Source organism: Andrena cerasifolii, chromosome 10 (assembly GCF_050908995.1).
Source record: "Andrena cerasifolii isolate SP2316 chromosome 10, iyAndCera1_principal, whole genome shotgun sequence".
In the NCBI taxonomy this organism is placed as follows: domain Eukaryota; kingdom Metazoa; phylum Arthropoda; class Insecta; order Hymenoptera; family Andrenidae; genus Andrena; species Andrena cerasifolii.
In genome coordinates, this window is record NC_135127.1 from 1,171,690 (window position 1) to 1,187,807 (window position 16,118).

At 41.8% G+C, this 16,118-nt stretch overlaps 1 protein-coding gene and 1 long non-coding RNA gene across 4 annotated transcripts; one reads left to right on the forward strand and one right to left on the reverse strand.

Moving 5' to 3' along the window:
- The first annotated feature begins 2,690 nt into the window (after positions 1-2,690).
- LOC143373947 (hemolymph lipopolysaccharide-binding protein-like) lies at positions 2,691-8,386 on the forward strand. Of its 3 annotated transcripts, none has more exons than XM_076821702.1 (4): positions 2,691-2,848; positions 3,480-3,655; positions 6,906-7,133; positions 7,971-8,386. In XM_076821702.1, the coding sequence occupies exons 2-4, from the start codon at positions 3,481-3,483 to the stop codon at positions 8,261-8,263; spliced, it is 696 nt and encodes a 231-aa protein (XP_076677817.1). In that variant the 5' UTR covers positions 2,691-2,848; position 3,480; the 3' UTR covers positions 8,264-8,386. The 3 variants fall into 3 exon arrangements, with proteins under 3 accessions (XP_076677817.1, XP_076677818.1, XP_076677819.1); XM_076821703.1 differs by having other exon boundaries at positions 2,704-2,860; XM_076821704.1 differs by having other exon boundaries at positions 2,706-2,929.
- Positions 8,387-14,788: 6,402 nt separating this feature from the next.
- LOC143373965 (uncharacterized) lies at positions 14,789-15,877 on the reverse strand. The gene is made up of 3 exons (XR_013086575.1): positions 15,513-15,877; positions 15,324-15,456; positions 14,789-14,954 (listed from the first exon to the last, which is right to left on the reverse strand). It is a non-coding gene; the product is annotated as an uncharacterized LOC143373965 (long non-coding RNA).
- Between the last annotated feature and the right edge of the window lie 241 nt (positions 15,878-16,118).

Here is a 16,118-nt window from a genome sequence, read left to right on the forward strand (position 1 = left end):
AATTTAATGAAAAAAAGTCAATTTCCACAATTGTGAAAAATTTTAAAAACCTTTGACATACGTTTATATATCACTAAAGACTACAACATATACAAGTTTCACAAAAATCCCAAATGGTAATTCGTAAGTAATAAAAGATTAAAAAGGAGAGAGTGTTACATGTATTCAGTAAATTCTGTCGTATCGTTCCTCGGTTCGAAATTTAATTTGTACGATGTAAGTAGGTATTCAGCAAATAGTATTCTCCGATACTCGCGGTGGCTCGCGGTTACGTTGTCGCTGTCGATGGGTCGTAAAAGAGAAGGATAGAACGGGGGTCATAGCAGCCGAGAAATAAAGCCAGCGCCTCGGTCTGCTAACACAGATACACAGCGTTGCCAGCAACATTATGCAGTACCACTTACTTAGCGGAAGGGGAACACCTACAGGAGTGGTGGTAACGTATGCGTAAAGACGTTGCTGACGCACACATTACCGCCACTCCTGTGGGTGTTCCTCTCCGCTAAATAAGTGGTCCTGCATAATGTTGCTGGCAACCTGCAGATACACAACATTTTTTCAATAACAATAAGGGCTTAACTTTTTTATTTTCAGTTTTTTTTGCATAAACATTTTTTTCAAATATTGATAACATTTTCCTAATCATAATGAGAGCAAATTCCTTTACACTGTGCCCTGGATTTCACCAGCCGATTGTGTTGTAATAATTATAACATAAATACGACAGCGAGTTCAAGTGATGTATGTGTTACTGTAAAAGCGTTAATTTAGTAAATGTATACAGTTCCCAGCAGTTCGTAGTCAATGTATGCCTATAATGCATATAACCTAACCTCTAATGGTACGAAAATGGATACATTGACTGCATCAAGCTTTTACTGTGACACATGTATCCAGCTACCGTTTCAGTTTTGCTATGATTCCACGTTGTCAGTCCTCCCGAGTAGGCGCAACTAAATTTTTCACGTGACTTGCTCTGTATTATCGCCAATATGGCGGAACTCGTATTTGGGTATGCAATCACGGGCATACGTTGTTTGTCCTTATATGAACAGATTTTGGACTGGGTGAAGTCTCATTCGAAAGAGGAAGGTTCAATGCAGCCCGCTTTGGTCATTGTTTGAGTCACAATACTCTTTTAGTGACCTAAAAATACTTGGATTCATGCGGGTGTATTTTGTCGAATTTTTCTCTACTTTCAACACTCATATTATTAGATATCAACACAATCTCGTCGAACCATAACCAGAGTGGGCTGCATTGAACCTTCCTCTTTCGAATGAGACCTCACCCAGCCAAAAATCTGCTCATATAAGGACGAAAAACATATTCCCCCAAACCCACGTTTCGGGCCAGATTGTGTCGGTATGCAGCGCGCTGCATTACCCGTGTCTACCCCCTTAATAAGTAAACTTTAAGATTATAAATTAATCAATACTCACTTGTAAACGGGTGTTTGAATAAATGAACTCCACTTTGATCCCTTCTCCTAAGTATGTAAAATCAGCACAATGTTGTTAAACGGTTGTTTTTGCAAAAATCGATAACCGAAAGGAAATGGATCGACGAATAGGAATTTAGCTAATTAATTAGTAAATTTGCGATTGGCTCTTAGAAAGTAAGACACTTTGTAATTAACAAAAGGTGTAAAACCGATGATGGACCTTTGTAAAACGTCACACGAGCCCCGAGAGCGAAAGTGAACGGACGTGCGATTATAAATCTAGCGAAATCCTTATTTGTATCGTTTAATGTCGTTTATTGAGTTCATTAAATTTATTAGTTGTTTGTGTTCAAATCGTTCCATTACATTATTATTATCCTTATTATTATTTTTATCACTAAAAATCCACGTTCAGGGAGCACAACGCCTTAGCGTTCCACGGGCATCGTCCCGCGCTCGAATTCCCTGAAGAAGTCATCATTACCCAGACGGCCACACAACGCAAGAAAATAATTATTTTGTAGTTTTTAGTGCATTTTTTAATCAAATTAAATAAAATTGTTTAATCTAAAAATTGTTTTTAAATTTATTTTCTGTATAACTTGACTTCCTCCGAGTACCAAAGTGAAGCGCACACTTCTGACTTACAAGTTCGAAATTCTTCAAGCCAAGCACCTGAATTTCATTCCTGTGAAACCATCCATCCCGGGGTATATTAAAATGCAGCGCACGGAAACGGTTGAATCACGTCTCCGAACTAGATGAATAGAGCATCGAGCGGTCATGTATCTTGGACAAAAGCCGAGTGCTGCTGGAACTTTGCGACTGACAGTGTAATTTCAGCACGAAAGTTTCTAGCGATCTTCGCTCCACGGCCCGTGGTAACGTTTGTCTGCTCACATAACTGGTACAGCAATATATTACTAGTTACACATGTTCCGTGCAGCAGGTGATAAAAATCCTAGTAGTTTTAATTTGGTAACGAAGCGTGTCTGATAGTTTAAGTGGCGAGATTAGTTAGATTGAAGGGAATTGCTGCTTTGTTGTTGCTTTATCGTTTTATTGGATATTCCACAATTTTGCAATCTGTCGTTCGACGAGCGAGTTCGTTGCAGTGCAAGGGGTTATCTTTATCGTTTTGCGTACGAGGAAATCAATTTCAGATCAATGAGAAAATGAGAGGAAAACGAGAAGAAGAAATGGGGGGATATGTGGGTAGTATGAAAAAGCTCGAACCGATAGTAGCACAATCAGTTGAATCTCGCGAACCCACAGACGCCAGTCCTTGAAGTTCTCGTGCATCAGCGTTGCAACCTTCACCACCAATTAGCCAACAGTAGTGGACCAAGAACCTCCTACCTGCTGAAACTAGAGGGATTTTCGAACTGTGTTTCGAAAATTACAGTCAGTATACTGGTATGCACAAAGTGTTTGAGAAAAAGGGTTGAGGTCGTGCAGTGTACATAATACTTGGTCAAACAGTTGGTGAGACATTTTTGTTTACTTAACTTCGTTTAAATTTTGGCCACGATCTCAAATGACCTCTTATGAATTCGGAGTACTGAGACAAATGTTTATTACATCACTCTAAAATTTACGCAGTACGCACAATTTTCATAGCGATATGATCGATAAAATAATTCATACCCAACTTGTTTTGGCCAGGATATTGAGCTACATTTCTGTAATAAATGAATTTCGCAAGAAATACTTCCCGTAGTGTATTTGTATTACATAAATGACACAAGTGCATCTGTGAGCTTCTCTCGTTCTATGAACTCTGAAGATAAAATTATGGTAGATTAAGTGACCCTGTGCAAACCAGTTTGCTTAATTTCGAATTAACCCTTTCGCCACCTAGAGTGCAACATTCCCCGCACCCCGAGTGGAAATCCCCCGTTCGTATTTGGCAACAATGCACATTGAACGCCGATAAGCGTTCCTTGTACTGTTATGAATGCACGTAGCGCTGAAAATACCAGCTAGCACCGATCTCCCTCTGTATTAATTTCTCTGACATTACTTGTGTCTGTAGGATGGCTTACACACTTGATTCCCCGCGTGAAAGCACCATGCACAAACTGTTGCTGACTCTCGTCGTTTTCTCAAGCGGAGTGCTTTGCAATGCAGAACAAAATCTGACCGACACCGTTAACTGGATCGTGGACCCGACGCACATAATGAACAGGGATGCGAGTGACGCCACAGCAGGTACGCGTTCTGAGTCATGATTATTTGCGTGATAAATTCAAGTACACTGGTGAAAAACAGGATTATGTGGTATGGAATCCGTGGCGTTCGCTTTTCTGCCCTTAACACTTCGAGCCAGGCATTGTAGTCACTCGAACGCTGGTAGTAGTACAGTAGCAGTCAGAAGAAGGTTTGAAAGGTGAAACACGAAAAAATAATATGATTGTATAAAAAAAAAAACTGAAACACTTTACTCTGTCGCACATATGTACTGAAATATCCCAGCAAGTCCTCGTAATGCCATTTGCCAACATTATAAGCAACATCTATTAAATAGTTATGAAAATTGTTCACCCACATCGACCAAATTGCAAATTTTGAATTTTGCTCTGAGCACCTTTGTAATACACAGTGGAATCTCGACCACGTAAAGATAATTTAGTCGATCACTTATTTGACTAATATTATGGGACAAAATTATTAAAATTCTCCTACTAGTACAATATACTATACAACTATTTTTCTATCTCTCTTGAAACGTGCCATCTAAGAGTCACTACATACAAAACAAAACGTTATAATTCAATAAGAAATCGAAGCAATTCGAAGGAATCTTCAAAATCAATTTTTTCAAAAAACGAAGTTACGTACGAAAAAATTGTATTCTACACATTCGATTGATCTTTCCTTCAAGGAGTCACCGAATATTCGGTTATTCTCAAATTACACTCCCCCCCCCCCCGCCTTTTATTTCACACATTCAAGGTTCAGGAAGAGTTGCAATACTTACCAACGCAAAAACTTGAAATATCTTGGAAAATATTCGTTTCCCAAACATGTTACCCTAATACTAACTATGAACAGCACATCTTATACAATCTATCTACATATAAAGACCCTGAGGTTCCATTCAGAAAACCTGAATACTAAATCCGATTTGTAGATGCGTTACTGCGGTTGCTAAAACTATTCAACTTTTTCCCCCAGCACTGAACCAAGCGATATACAGGGCGTCCCACTAAGGAATGGACAGCGCGATATCTCTTAAAGTATTGTCGATAAAAATATAAAAAAAATAGGGAATTGCATGGTTCGAGGGGGCCCATTTATTAGCGCGAACGAATTTTGTTTTCGATTATTATTTTAAAAGATACGATGGTCAACTTCGGTTTTTCAAATGGAACTATTTTTTTTGAAGACCTGAGTTGATAGTGCGTTCCAAGACAAATTCAATAAGCTTTAATGTATACACTTTATTTCCACTGGTTTTTAAGATATTGCGCTTGCAAATTTACTGATTTTCACTGCAAGAAACCCCTCTGGAATGGCAAAAACCGGGGGCGGTCTTACTGGCGCCACGGGTGGCACTGCCTGTTGAAATGAATACTTACCTGCCAAAGGTCTACGCCAGAAATGGCAGGCCCAAAGGCTGGACAATTCTTTTCCGTCAGAAATGCTACTTAGGTAGGTACATCTGCGGTATCGAGAAGCGCATCGTTACTTTTATTTCGCACTTGCTTCTACGCTCGGATGGCCGGTTCTTTTGTGAGGGATGCAAATCCGATTGGTTCTGATACAATCTGCTCCCTATGGTTGAAATTTAGTCTAGCAACTTTCACTCCTCCTAACCTAACCAATCCAACTTGCATCCCTCCCAAAAGAACCGGCCATCCGAGCGTAGAAGCAAGTGCGAAATAAAAGTAACGATGCGCTTCTCGATACCGCAGATGTACCTACCTAAGTAGCATTTCTGACGGAAAAGAATTGTCCAGCTTTTGGGCCTGCGAACCCTGTCGTAGACCTTTGGCAGGTAGGTATCAGTTTCAACAGGTAATGCCACCCGTAGCGCCAGTAAGACCGACCCCGGTCCTTCCTATTCCAGAGGGTTTTCTTCCAGTGAAAATCAGTAATTTTGCAAGCGCAATATCTTAAAAACCAGTGGAAATAAAGTGTATACATTAAAGCTTATTGAATTTGTCTTGGAACGCACTATCAACTCAGGTGTTCAAAAAAAATAGTTCCATTTGAAAAACCGAACTTGACCATCGTATCTTTTAAAATAATAATCGAAAACAAAATTCGTTCGCGCTAATAAATGGGCCCCCTCGAACCATGCAATTCCCTATTTTTTTATATTTTTATCGACAATACTTTAAGAGATATCGCGCTGTCCATTCCTTTGTGGGACACCCTGTATATGACCCGTCCACATGGGTGATTCACCCTGTACAATGTTTTTTCTCGAACTCTACAGCCTGAGATCACGACATCTGTTGGAGGGGAAGGAGCGCGTTTCGGGATTTCCAGTATGTATTCCGCGGGATTTCCCGCGTCCATTAGTGCAATAAAGCTACCTACTTATCTTCGTACGAGTTGTTATGAACAATACTGTACTATCATCGACGAGTTTAGAGTGCACATTCTGCTAACCATTGAAAACTTATTCTTATAATGTTGATGGGGATTTAAGTACAGATTAATTCTTGGCAATTTTAGTTGGAACCATATTGCCTATTGATAGGATCAATCGTGTTCAGTCAACTATATTATTTCTAAATATTGTCCTTGTCGTGCCAATTTTAGTCACAATTCTTGATTTCATTCTTTCTGCACCTCTCTCTTATTATTTCAGTCAACTTGTACATAGTGGAAAGTTATTATTATATTTATCGCGTTAGTTAGAAGATAATCGAAGTTCTACTGTTCTATCAGCATCTAATAACATGCATAGTTTAATCATTTTTAATTTATCTTTATAACATTTCAACATTTTCAATCTTAAAAATCCATTAAAAAAAGATTATGTGTTCATCACAAAAAATTTCGCTTAAAAGTATCGCAATATGAAATTATCAGGCTACTTAATATTCAGTGGGCTCGAAGTGTTAATTACAATCATCCACAGACTACTCTGCCAAAAAACAAAGAAACAAATCTCACCTCTTACAAAATTAATCGCGTCTTATTGTGTCCAGTCACAGCACTCACTTGTCATATCATATCGAGTAATTATCCTCTCCCTTGACCAGCCATTACTCGTATTCAGTGACGTCTCTTTCCTAAACAATCCAAAACTATTTCTACACTACTCTTTCTCCTTCGTCAACTCGTGTCACACATGATTGTTGAACGCGATAAGTCTATAACAGTTCGTTTTTTGCAATGGGGCTCTTCAATTAACGAACTGTTAGTGCAAGGAGCACGGACGCTTGAAATTGAGGGGTCGAGGTGGATATGGGCAAAGTTCACGAAGGGAAACTCATTCTTCCAGATTCCGTGCCGTCGAGTGTTAGCATGTCCGGCCAATTTAATTATCACGCTGCCCAGCAAGTGTTCTTCGTGAACGGGCTGCCCGACATATATCGCAAGGCGATGAAGGATTGCAGTATGCACTTGCGGAGGTTTGACTACGTGGAAACTGCGGGCATGGGGGCCCACAAGCTGCATACGAACTCGATGAATTGGAACCAGGCACGGAAAACCTGCATGACTGAAGGAGGTGATGCGAATTATTTGTATATATGGGTTTGGAGGTCTTTTAGGTGGATGAAGAAAAGGAAAAGGGGGAAGGGTTGACCTTGGGAATAGATTTCGAATGTGATGTGGAGGTTTTGTAATTTGATGAGTGGTCAGTGATCTGTAAGAGGAAATCGTTCGATTTCGTGTTATTTTTGTTGATGGAATATATAACTTGTGTATTAACTATTTGGTGACTGAAATCTAAGTTTTGTTATGAAAACAAGGACAGTCACCCAACTTCGTGGCATTTGGGGATTGTAGATACCTTACTTGTGACGCGAATTACATATTTATTTTGAGCGTTGGGATCTTTTGAACTGATAACTTGTGAATTTTGCAATCTAAAGTATGGTCTATTGATTACATTATTATTAAGACAGCAAAACGACTATTCTGTCTCTGACCTCTGACTCACTTGTGACGCAAATAACTGCATCGTTGACACTGATAGCTTCGATCCGTGAAATCAAACTGATAACCTCGAAGAATTCTCTGTTTAGCCATTTCGAAATCTAAGTATTGCAATCCAAGTGACCATTAATCACCCCCCTTCAGATCACCCAATTTCTTCTCCAGAATTAGCCAAAACTTAAACTTCGTCAGAGCATCTAAATTTCTCTTTTTTGCAATATTTAATCATCTTCCAAGCCCAAAATGTATCACTACTTTCATTCCCCACTGTTCAAATTTCGTTACAGCATCCCCATGAAAAAATCCCAAGTGTAACTTAATTCGAACGTCGGCACACCCAAATTCGATTGGGGTATCAGTCGTTCATGCTACAGGGTTTATTAAAGGATTCCCCATTGTTGATTAGGTACGTTGGCCATCATAAACTCGGCTGAGGAGGAGAAGATGCTGTTGAATTGGATGCAAAGGGAGAATGTGTACTTGACTTGGCTAGGTGTTCACGATTTGTTCGAGGAAGGCGATTGGGTGACTTTGACAGGCGAAACGTTGGAAGAAGCTGGCTACAATGTGTGGGAAAAGAATGAGCCTAATAATGAACTCAACAACGAAAACTGCGGAATCCTCGTAAATGAGGGTGGAATGAACGACATCCCGTGCGACAGAATGTTGCCTTTCTTCTGTAAGATAAACCTATGCTGAACTACCGGCGGCCATCTTGGGGGGAGCTTGCCCAGGATGAATACCTGAAGCTTCAAGGAGATTGTGTGGGAAACTTCGACATTGCTCGACGATTACAATAAAATATATCTCTGTTGCAACTTATCTGGAATTTTTTATCTTGAGTGATAATCAATTTTCAGTGTTTATTAGGTGACTGATGTTTTATGGAAATTTGGATGCTTGAAGCTTTGAGGGTGTTGAGCTTTAGCTCATAGCCAGACCACCAAGGGCACACAAGGGCGCCTTGTGTTTTTTCTGTCAGACACTTGGTCTGTCAGTCCGCACCTCGTTGACCTGGGCCTGTCGTAAATTCATAGGCCCTCGTATCGACAGTGAAGGCTGTTAGCCCAAGTCAGGGCCGACGGTCCCACAATATCAGGGACAATAAACAGACGGCCTCGCGACAATCACCTCACGGATGCACTAACACGTTGGTCAGGATTTCCCTTTCCTTAGTGCATTACCACCTACAACCGGATCATTTCCACCTCTATGTCCGCGTCCAGATCTGAACCGAACGGCGAACCGAACGCCACTTGAGACTCTCTAATGCCCCGTTCCTACGCGTAGAACGTATATTTCTAGCGAATTTCGCCAGTTTAGACAGAGTCTCGTGGCTCGCGACAGCTAAAGATTGAAGGACAGAGAGTGTTTAGAGTAGTGCAGACCAAAGGTTTGCCTGTTATATGTCATCGAGGAAGGGACTTCGGGATCCTAGACCAAGGGAAAATCTGGCTCGCCGAGATGTTCGGGCTGTTCCCAGCCGATGTGGGTAAAGTCCCGAACCATCAAAGGAATGGCTCACCCGCATAGGGTAAACAACTGTAGTGGTGCATCCCTGTCCCTCACACCACCGTGTCTTGTTGTCGTCCTTGCCATTGGGGGTGTCAAGTAGTTTGAAGAAGCAAGACAAGTTGGTGATAAACGAACAGTGTCCCACAGACCTTCCCAAGCGTACCTACGCCTGCGGTTCGAAATGTCTATGGGACTCCCAGAATAGTTTCACCGTTCGCACGAGCACCATGTCCGCATATCAAGCAGCCGCTGCGTACATCTGCATGTATTACATTTATAAAAAAAAAAAACAGACAGCAACAGACCTTTGGTCTGCGCTACTCTAAACACTCTCTGTCCTTCAATCTTTAGCTGTCGCGGGCCACGAGACTCTGTCTAAACTGGTGAAAATCGCTAGAAATATACGTTCCACGCGCAGAAACGCGGCATTAGGGGGTTTCAAGTGGCGTTCGGTTCGCCGTTCGGTTCAGATCTGAACGCGGCCTAAAGGGATCTTCAAATTTGCCGTGTAGTCAGCAAGACAGTCCCAAGACAGTCCATAATTATACCTCATACGAGTCACTTGGAGGGACTCATACATATTCAAATCTTGATACTTGTTACTTACCATAGTCATCTTTGTTAACGTTCAGTTTTAAATACTGTTTTCATTGTTAGTATTAATGTGTGGTGCCTCAGATTATTTCATGTTTAACCTTTAATCATCCTCTCCAGTGAATTCTTGTCGTCGTAAGACACCATAGAGAAAGTGACGTTGCGCCGTCGGAGATTTACGGCCTCCAAGAACATGCAACGCAGCAGTTCACAACAGAGGGGTTCGAGGTATTTAAGGTGTTCCAGATTTTGAGCTAACAAATTAAGGGAACAATATGGGAATTTTGATTGTAATTTACCGAAATGTGGTCTGTGATGTACACAGTTGTTTATTTTGGGAATTTTCCGTTTCTAGCAAACTGTTCTTTTTTACGAGTAGCTCTTTCTGTAGGCATACCCATGCTTTTTAAATATATGTAGTTATACATATAACTTAAATAACTAAAAAGTAAAAAATAAATAAATTTAAAAAAAATAAAACCGACTCAAAAAAATAAAAATGCACTAAAAAGTAAAAAATAATATTTTCCCTTATTCACTTGGCACTGTGCAAATGATGAGGCGCCGCATCGACATAAATAAACTTGAGAGTTGTAGATTAAATAAGGGAAAATTAATTTTTAATTTCTAGTGCATTTTTATTTTTTAGAAGTCAGTTTTAATTTTTTTAATTTTTTAATTATTCACTTTTTAGTTATTTAAGTTATATAACTAAATTTATTTTAAAAAAATATCGGTAGGCCTAGAAGACATCTGTAACCCGAGTAATCCCGTTAACCGGATTAATGCGGTTACAGTAACACGGTGAAAACCATAGTTGTAACCATGTTTCCAAATAGTAATAAATTTTATTTAAATATCGGAGACTTCTTGGTAGGTGGATGCATGCACGTGAAAGTAATAAATACACGAGGTCAGACTGATTTTCACTGGAAGAAAACCCGCTGGAATAGCAAACACCGGGGTTGGTCCTGTTCGCGCCACGGGTGGCACGCGTTGGGCATTACCTGTTGAAACAGATACCTACCTGCCAAAGGTCTACGCCAGGAATGGCAGGCCCAAAGGCTGGACAATTCTTTTCCGTCAAAAATGCTATACTCGTTTCATCCTAAGAAAAATCCCGTTCGCGCAGGGATGATTCTGAGGAGGCGCTGGTTGGTCCGACTCCCCACTTAACCGCCTACGTTTTTCTCCGTCTTACCACCTGTTACCTCTCTGTCAGCCGTTCCGCAACCTGCAGTGTTGACATTGACATCGGTCATGTCACGCCCTCGGAGCAGTGATCGCACTTTAGCAGCAAATCAAGCTTCGAAAATGCTTAATAAATTAATAGTTTTTAAGCCTTTAGTCTGCTGAGAATATAGAAAGAGAAATTAGTGAATAATTAAAAAAAAAAAGTAATATCCGCACCGGGATTTGAAGTCTTGATTTTTCGCTTGCGCGCCAAGCGCTTCGATGTCGGGAAAACGAATTCTCGCCGGAGCGGTGGCCAGGCAGCGCGTACGGCACACGGATGGAGGGACGGGTATGCTTGTGTGGTGCGGTACGGACGCTAGGAGGGGGTACGCTTGGTCGTGGAGTGGTGGTAGCGGCCGTGGGACAAAACCCACCGTTCTGGCATCACTGCCTCGGAGGGGCAGGGAAGTCGGCAGGTAAAGTGCTGCGAGCAATAGCCTGCGTCGGGCCCGTAGGCGGTAATGGGGGCTGCGCAGAACGGCCACAAAACGGTCGGGGCATAGGATTTTTCTTAGGATGAAACGAGTATAGGTAGGTACATCTGCGGTATCGAGAAAGGTACTGTTAATGTTTCAAAACTTCAAAAAAATTATTTAGAGTTTGTACGCAAGGAGAAGTAGGAATATATGACTCAAATTTCACCTTCAATAGTCTTTTATTTCACACCTCCTTCTACGCTGGGATGGCCGGTTCTTTTGAGAGGCATGCAAGTTCGATTGGTTAGGTTAGAAGGTGTAAAAGTTGCTAAACCAAATGTCAACCGTAGGGAGCAGATTGTAGTAGGACCAATCGGATTTGCATCCTTCCCAAACGGCTGCTCTCTTGAAGAGGCCTTCTTCACAGCAACACCTGCTCCCCAATGCCCACCTTCCCTCGCACGGAATACGTCAACGCGTGCTTTTGTTTTGATATTGGAGCGCGTGTTTATACTCGAGAGATAAGGGATCTGTTCGAATTTTTACGGAGGACCACGCGTCGACAGCGAGCTACACCTTTTCTTCCTGTGTCTCTCCACGAGGCGTATTAACGGTGAATAATACCTTTTAATTACTATATTTGTGTCATCTTTATTGCCTGCGTCGGGGCAAAAGCGGATTCAGAGCCAGGCGAAAATTCATTTGCACTTTACGATCGATAATTTATTATTTCTCCAAGAACGTTTCGACAACATTTGTCATATGAATGATAAAATTGAGTCATATTTTTCTACTTCTCCTTGCGTACAAACTCTAAATAATTTTTTTGAAGTTTTGAAACATTAACAGTACCTTTCTCGATACCGCAGATGTACCTACCTAGCATTTTTGACGGAAAAGAATTGTCCAGCCTTTGGGCCTGCCATTCCTGGCGTAGACCTTTGGCAAGTAGGTATCTGTTTCAACAGATGGCGCGAACAGGGCCACCCCCGGTGCTTGCTATTCCAGCGGGTTTTCTTCCAGTGAAAATCAGTAAATTTGCAAGCGCAATTTCTCGAAAATCAGTGGAAATAAGGTGTATATATTATAGGTTATCGAATTTGTCCTGGAACGCATTATCAAGTGAACTCTAAAAAAAATAGTTTCATTTAAGAAACCGAACTTGACCATCGTATCTTTTAAAATAATAATCGAAAAAAAATCGTCTCGGCTAATAAATTAGCTCCCTCAAATTATGCAATTCCATATAATTTTTTTCTTTTTCTCCAATACGTTAGGAGATATCCAGCTGTTCAGTCTTTCCACGGACACCCTGTATATGTTCATATTTTGTATAAATTTATTCCTTAGTTTATGTTTGCTCATTGTATATTTATTATGCTTAGTTTGCATAACATTGCAAAATAATTCTTGCTAAATAATTCTTGAAGTTTAAGAAATAAAGTATAAATTGCATTTCTAACAACCCTCTAAAATTAATCATTCCTGCATACATTATTTACTAGTATATTTTAAATATTGTGTTTTCATTTAATCTGAATATGTATTGTCTGTAGATTCACATATCATTGACTTGCCTTAAGTGACTGTCTAGTCTAGACTAGACTGTCTTATTTTACTAGTAACCCACTCGTAGCGGGTTAACCCGGTTACATCGGTTTTTCTAGAATTTAAGAACCGTTCCCTCGAGGTTAGTATGGGTTTGTTACGTCCTGAAGGGACCTTTCCGTAGATCACCCCGAGTGGTTGGCATGATCTACTGGGTTCTTGCTTTTATCAAAGGGCTAAGGCCCACCTTGACTATACTTACCGGGGAGAGGGAAGGTAAAAGGGGGTTGAATAAGATTGTACACAGAAATTATAGGAATAACAATAGAGTGCGATATATATTCTTAAAAAAAGCATAGAAATAATAGTAACATTCCCTGGGGACGGCGCTCCATCTCTGCAGTCACTCGGATGTCGCTGAACCTGTCGTAGGTCGTGAGCGCTCGCGTTACTCTCGAGTAACGCAGGGAAGTCGGTGAACCTGACGTCTGTTGTTTCGCTCGCTCGCTATGTCGCATGTCTTCGCGGTTGCAATGGTCCGTATCGGCGCGTGTGCCGTTTCTCGGTATGTCGGATGGAGGTACACTTCGCCTAACCAGATCGGCCGAGTACGATTCGCGAGATGGACGCGGAAACGAGGTCGCGATTTCTAGACGGCACGTCTGCTCGTCGTTACTCCTTAGATCGAACCCTAAATCACGATTGTCGGTACCAAGTCCCCCGGTTGAGGGCCGCGCCTCGCGCTCCTGAAATCGACGGGGGGAAAAGCATAACTGCATCGGTATGCAGTCTGCAATCATACCATCAATCCTTCAACACTCGATAGCTTGGAGACCAAACGTGGTATTATACTCGTGCTGGCAGGGTGGAGAGAAGGAGAAAGACACCTGTCTCAACACAAGTCTCATCGTGCAGGGCACACAGGCTACGTCCCTGCCATAAAATCCTTGAAGGCAGTATAGCGTGGGCTATGTGCTTCTGACGTCACCCCTAAACACATCGTCGCTAACCTGTAGAATTACGGAGGCGTAGCGAGTAGGGTTTGGGACCAAGGTCTATTGGACACCTGAATTAGAGGCGTACTGTGCTCTTCTCATATACATTCTGCAGGCCTTGGGAAGGAAATATTGCCGTGGACAGGGCCTCTTCAAGAGAGTGGCTGTTTGGGAGGGATGCAAGTTCGATTGGATAGATTAGGAGGTGTGACACTACCTCTTCAGGTCTGCTGTGCAGTAACGCCTTAACAGCAGGGTTTAAGGTTTCGACCAATGCAATTCATTCCACAGCTAGGCACTGTTCTGGGCAGAAAGCCTCCACGCTGAAGGGTTAAGGTCGCAAATCTTCTAGGGATTTGAGGACAGTAACTTTTGAAATCTGAGAGTTTTAAATGATGGTACATTGAATATTGAGTAGAGAGCAAGGTATCCAAACTTACAGGGAACACTCAATTATTTAAAATCCTACATTACCTACTCAAGTATATCACACATCAGACTCGGCGGGGGCACTGCAGTGCCCCCAGATTAAAATTCCCATACAGTTCCCCTAATTTGGTAGTACAAAATCTCGAACACTTTAAATACCTCAAACCCCTCAACGCTTCAAGCATCCAAAGTTCCATAAACCCTCAATCACCTAATACACACTAAAAACTGATTATCAGTCAGGAACAAATATTCCAGATAAGCTACAACAGCGATATATTTTATTGTAATCATCGAACAATATCGAAATTCACCACATAATCTCTATGAAGCTTCAGATATTCATCCTGGGCAAGCTCCCCCAAGATGGCCGCCGGTAGTTCAGCATAGGTTAATCTTACAGAAGAAAGACAACATTCTGTCGCAAAGGATGTCTTTCATTCCACCCCCATTTACGAGGATCCTGCAGTTTTCGTTGTCGAGGTCATTGTTAGGCTCATCCTTTTCCCACACCTTTTCCTTCACCTGTCAAAGTCACCCAATCGCCTTCCTCGAACAAATCGTGAACACCTAGCCAAGTCAAGTACATATTCTTCCTTTTCATCCAATTCAACAGCATCTTCTCCTCCTCAGCCGAGTTTATGATGGCCAACGTACCTAATCAACAATGGGAAACCTTTAATGAACCCTGGAGCGTGAACGACTGATACTTCAATCGAATTTGGGTGTGCAGACGTTTGAATTAGAACTGTTGATTCCCGGGAGATCGAGTACCCGGGTACCCGTGAGATACCCGGAAAGAGAAAAATTTCCCGGGTAAGCGCTACCCGGGTAAACTACCCGAGATACTCGAGACTCCAGAGATCTCATAAGGGCCCTTTACACGGATGTTCTTGCGCACGGTCCGGCGCGCAGTCTTGTGCGCCACGCGCCAGCGGGTCACGGAAAAATATGTGAACGCCAGAGCGAAGGAAGGAGCGCGGTCCTTCGTGCATGCCAGAAGGTTATACACTCGGCACTACTTACAGACAGCGGGTTTGGCCTCACATTTCTACGTCGACTCTATCCACATGTTTTTTTCTACGATCCAGCGCAGTCTTGTATTGTGTACTCCCTATTCGATGTATATTATCGATCTGCGAAACGATCGGCGATGAAGCTGGAAGTAAAAATATTTAATTATTTGGTTTTAAAAAATTCGCGTTCAATTCTTACCGCTTGTAGCGGTTCGCAGAGGCTTGTAGAATGTTAACAATGAAAAAAAGCCAACCGTAGTAAACTGTTCCACAATCGAATCTCGATCGGTCACAATCGTTTTAGCTGAGTGTACATACATACACTAAGCGTCAAAACGGCTGCCCTTCGGAAATTTGGCAACGTTGCGTGTCACTAAGCAAAACTCAGCGGTTCTAGTGATATGCAACGTTGCTAAATTTCCGAAGGAAAGCCGATTCTGGCGCCTAGAGCGGTATTCTCAGTCGCTACTTATTCTTAAGCAAATGGTTAGGCATCCTTTACTGGCTACTAGGTTAGTAGAGGATTCCGCATGTTTAAGTATTTGCTTAAGAATAAGTAGCGACTGAGAATACCGCCCCTAGTGTACCATGCGCGCATCGAAAACGACGAATGCTGAACATGGAAAATAAAGATGTAAGATAGCAATGCATCGATGATTTCAGTGCGCGTTCACCAAGAATACCGTTGTGAACGGTGCTCAGCACCGGTTTTTACGGTGCTGGCATCGTCGCCGACGGTGCTCACTTTTCGAACACCGTTCTAAACGGTGCAGACATCTTTCCGTGTATATTCCTATGTCTATGG

What these genes read in the sequence shown, in the direction of transcription:
- LOC143373947 (XM_076821702.1), top strand. Translation starts at nt 3,481, where the DNA reads ATGGCTTACACACTTGATTCCCCGCGTGAAAGCACCATGCACAAACTG. An exon ending in TGCGAGTGACGCCACAGCAG is followed by an intron (nt 3,656 to 6,905) that starts GTACGCGTTCTG and finishes TCATTCTTCCAG; the next exon opens with ATTCCGTGCCGTCGAGTGTT. An exon ending in AACCTGCATGACTGAAGGAG is followed by an intron (nt 7,134 to 7,970) that starts GTGATGCGAATT and finishes ATTGTTGATTAG; the next exon opens with GTACGTTGGCCATCATAAAC.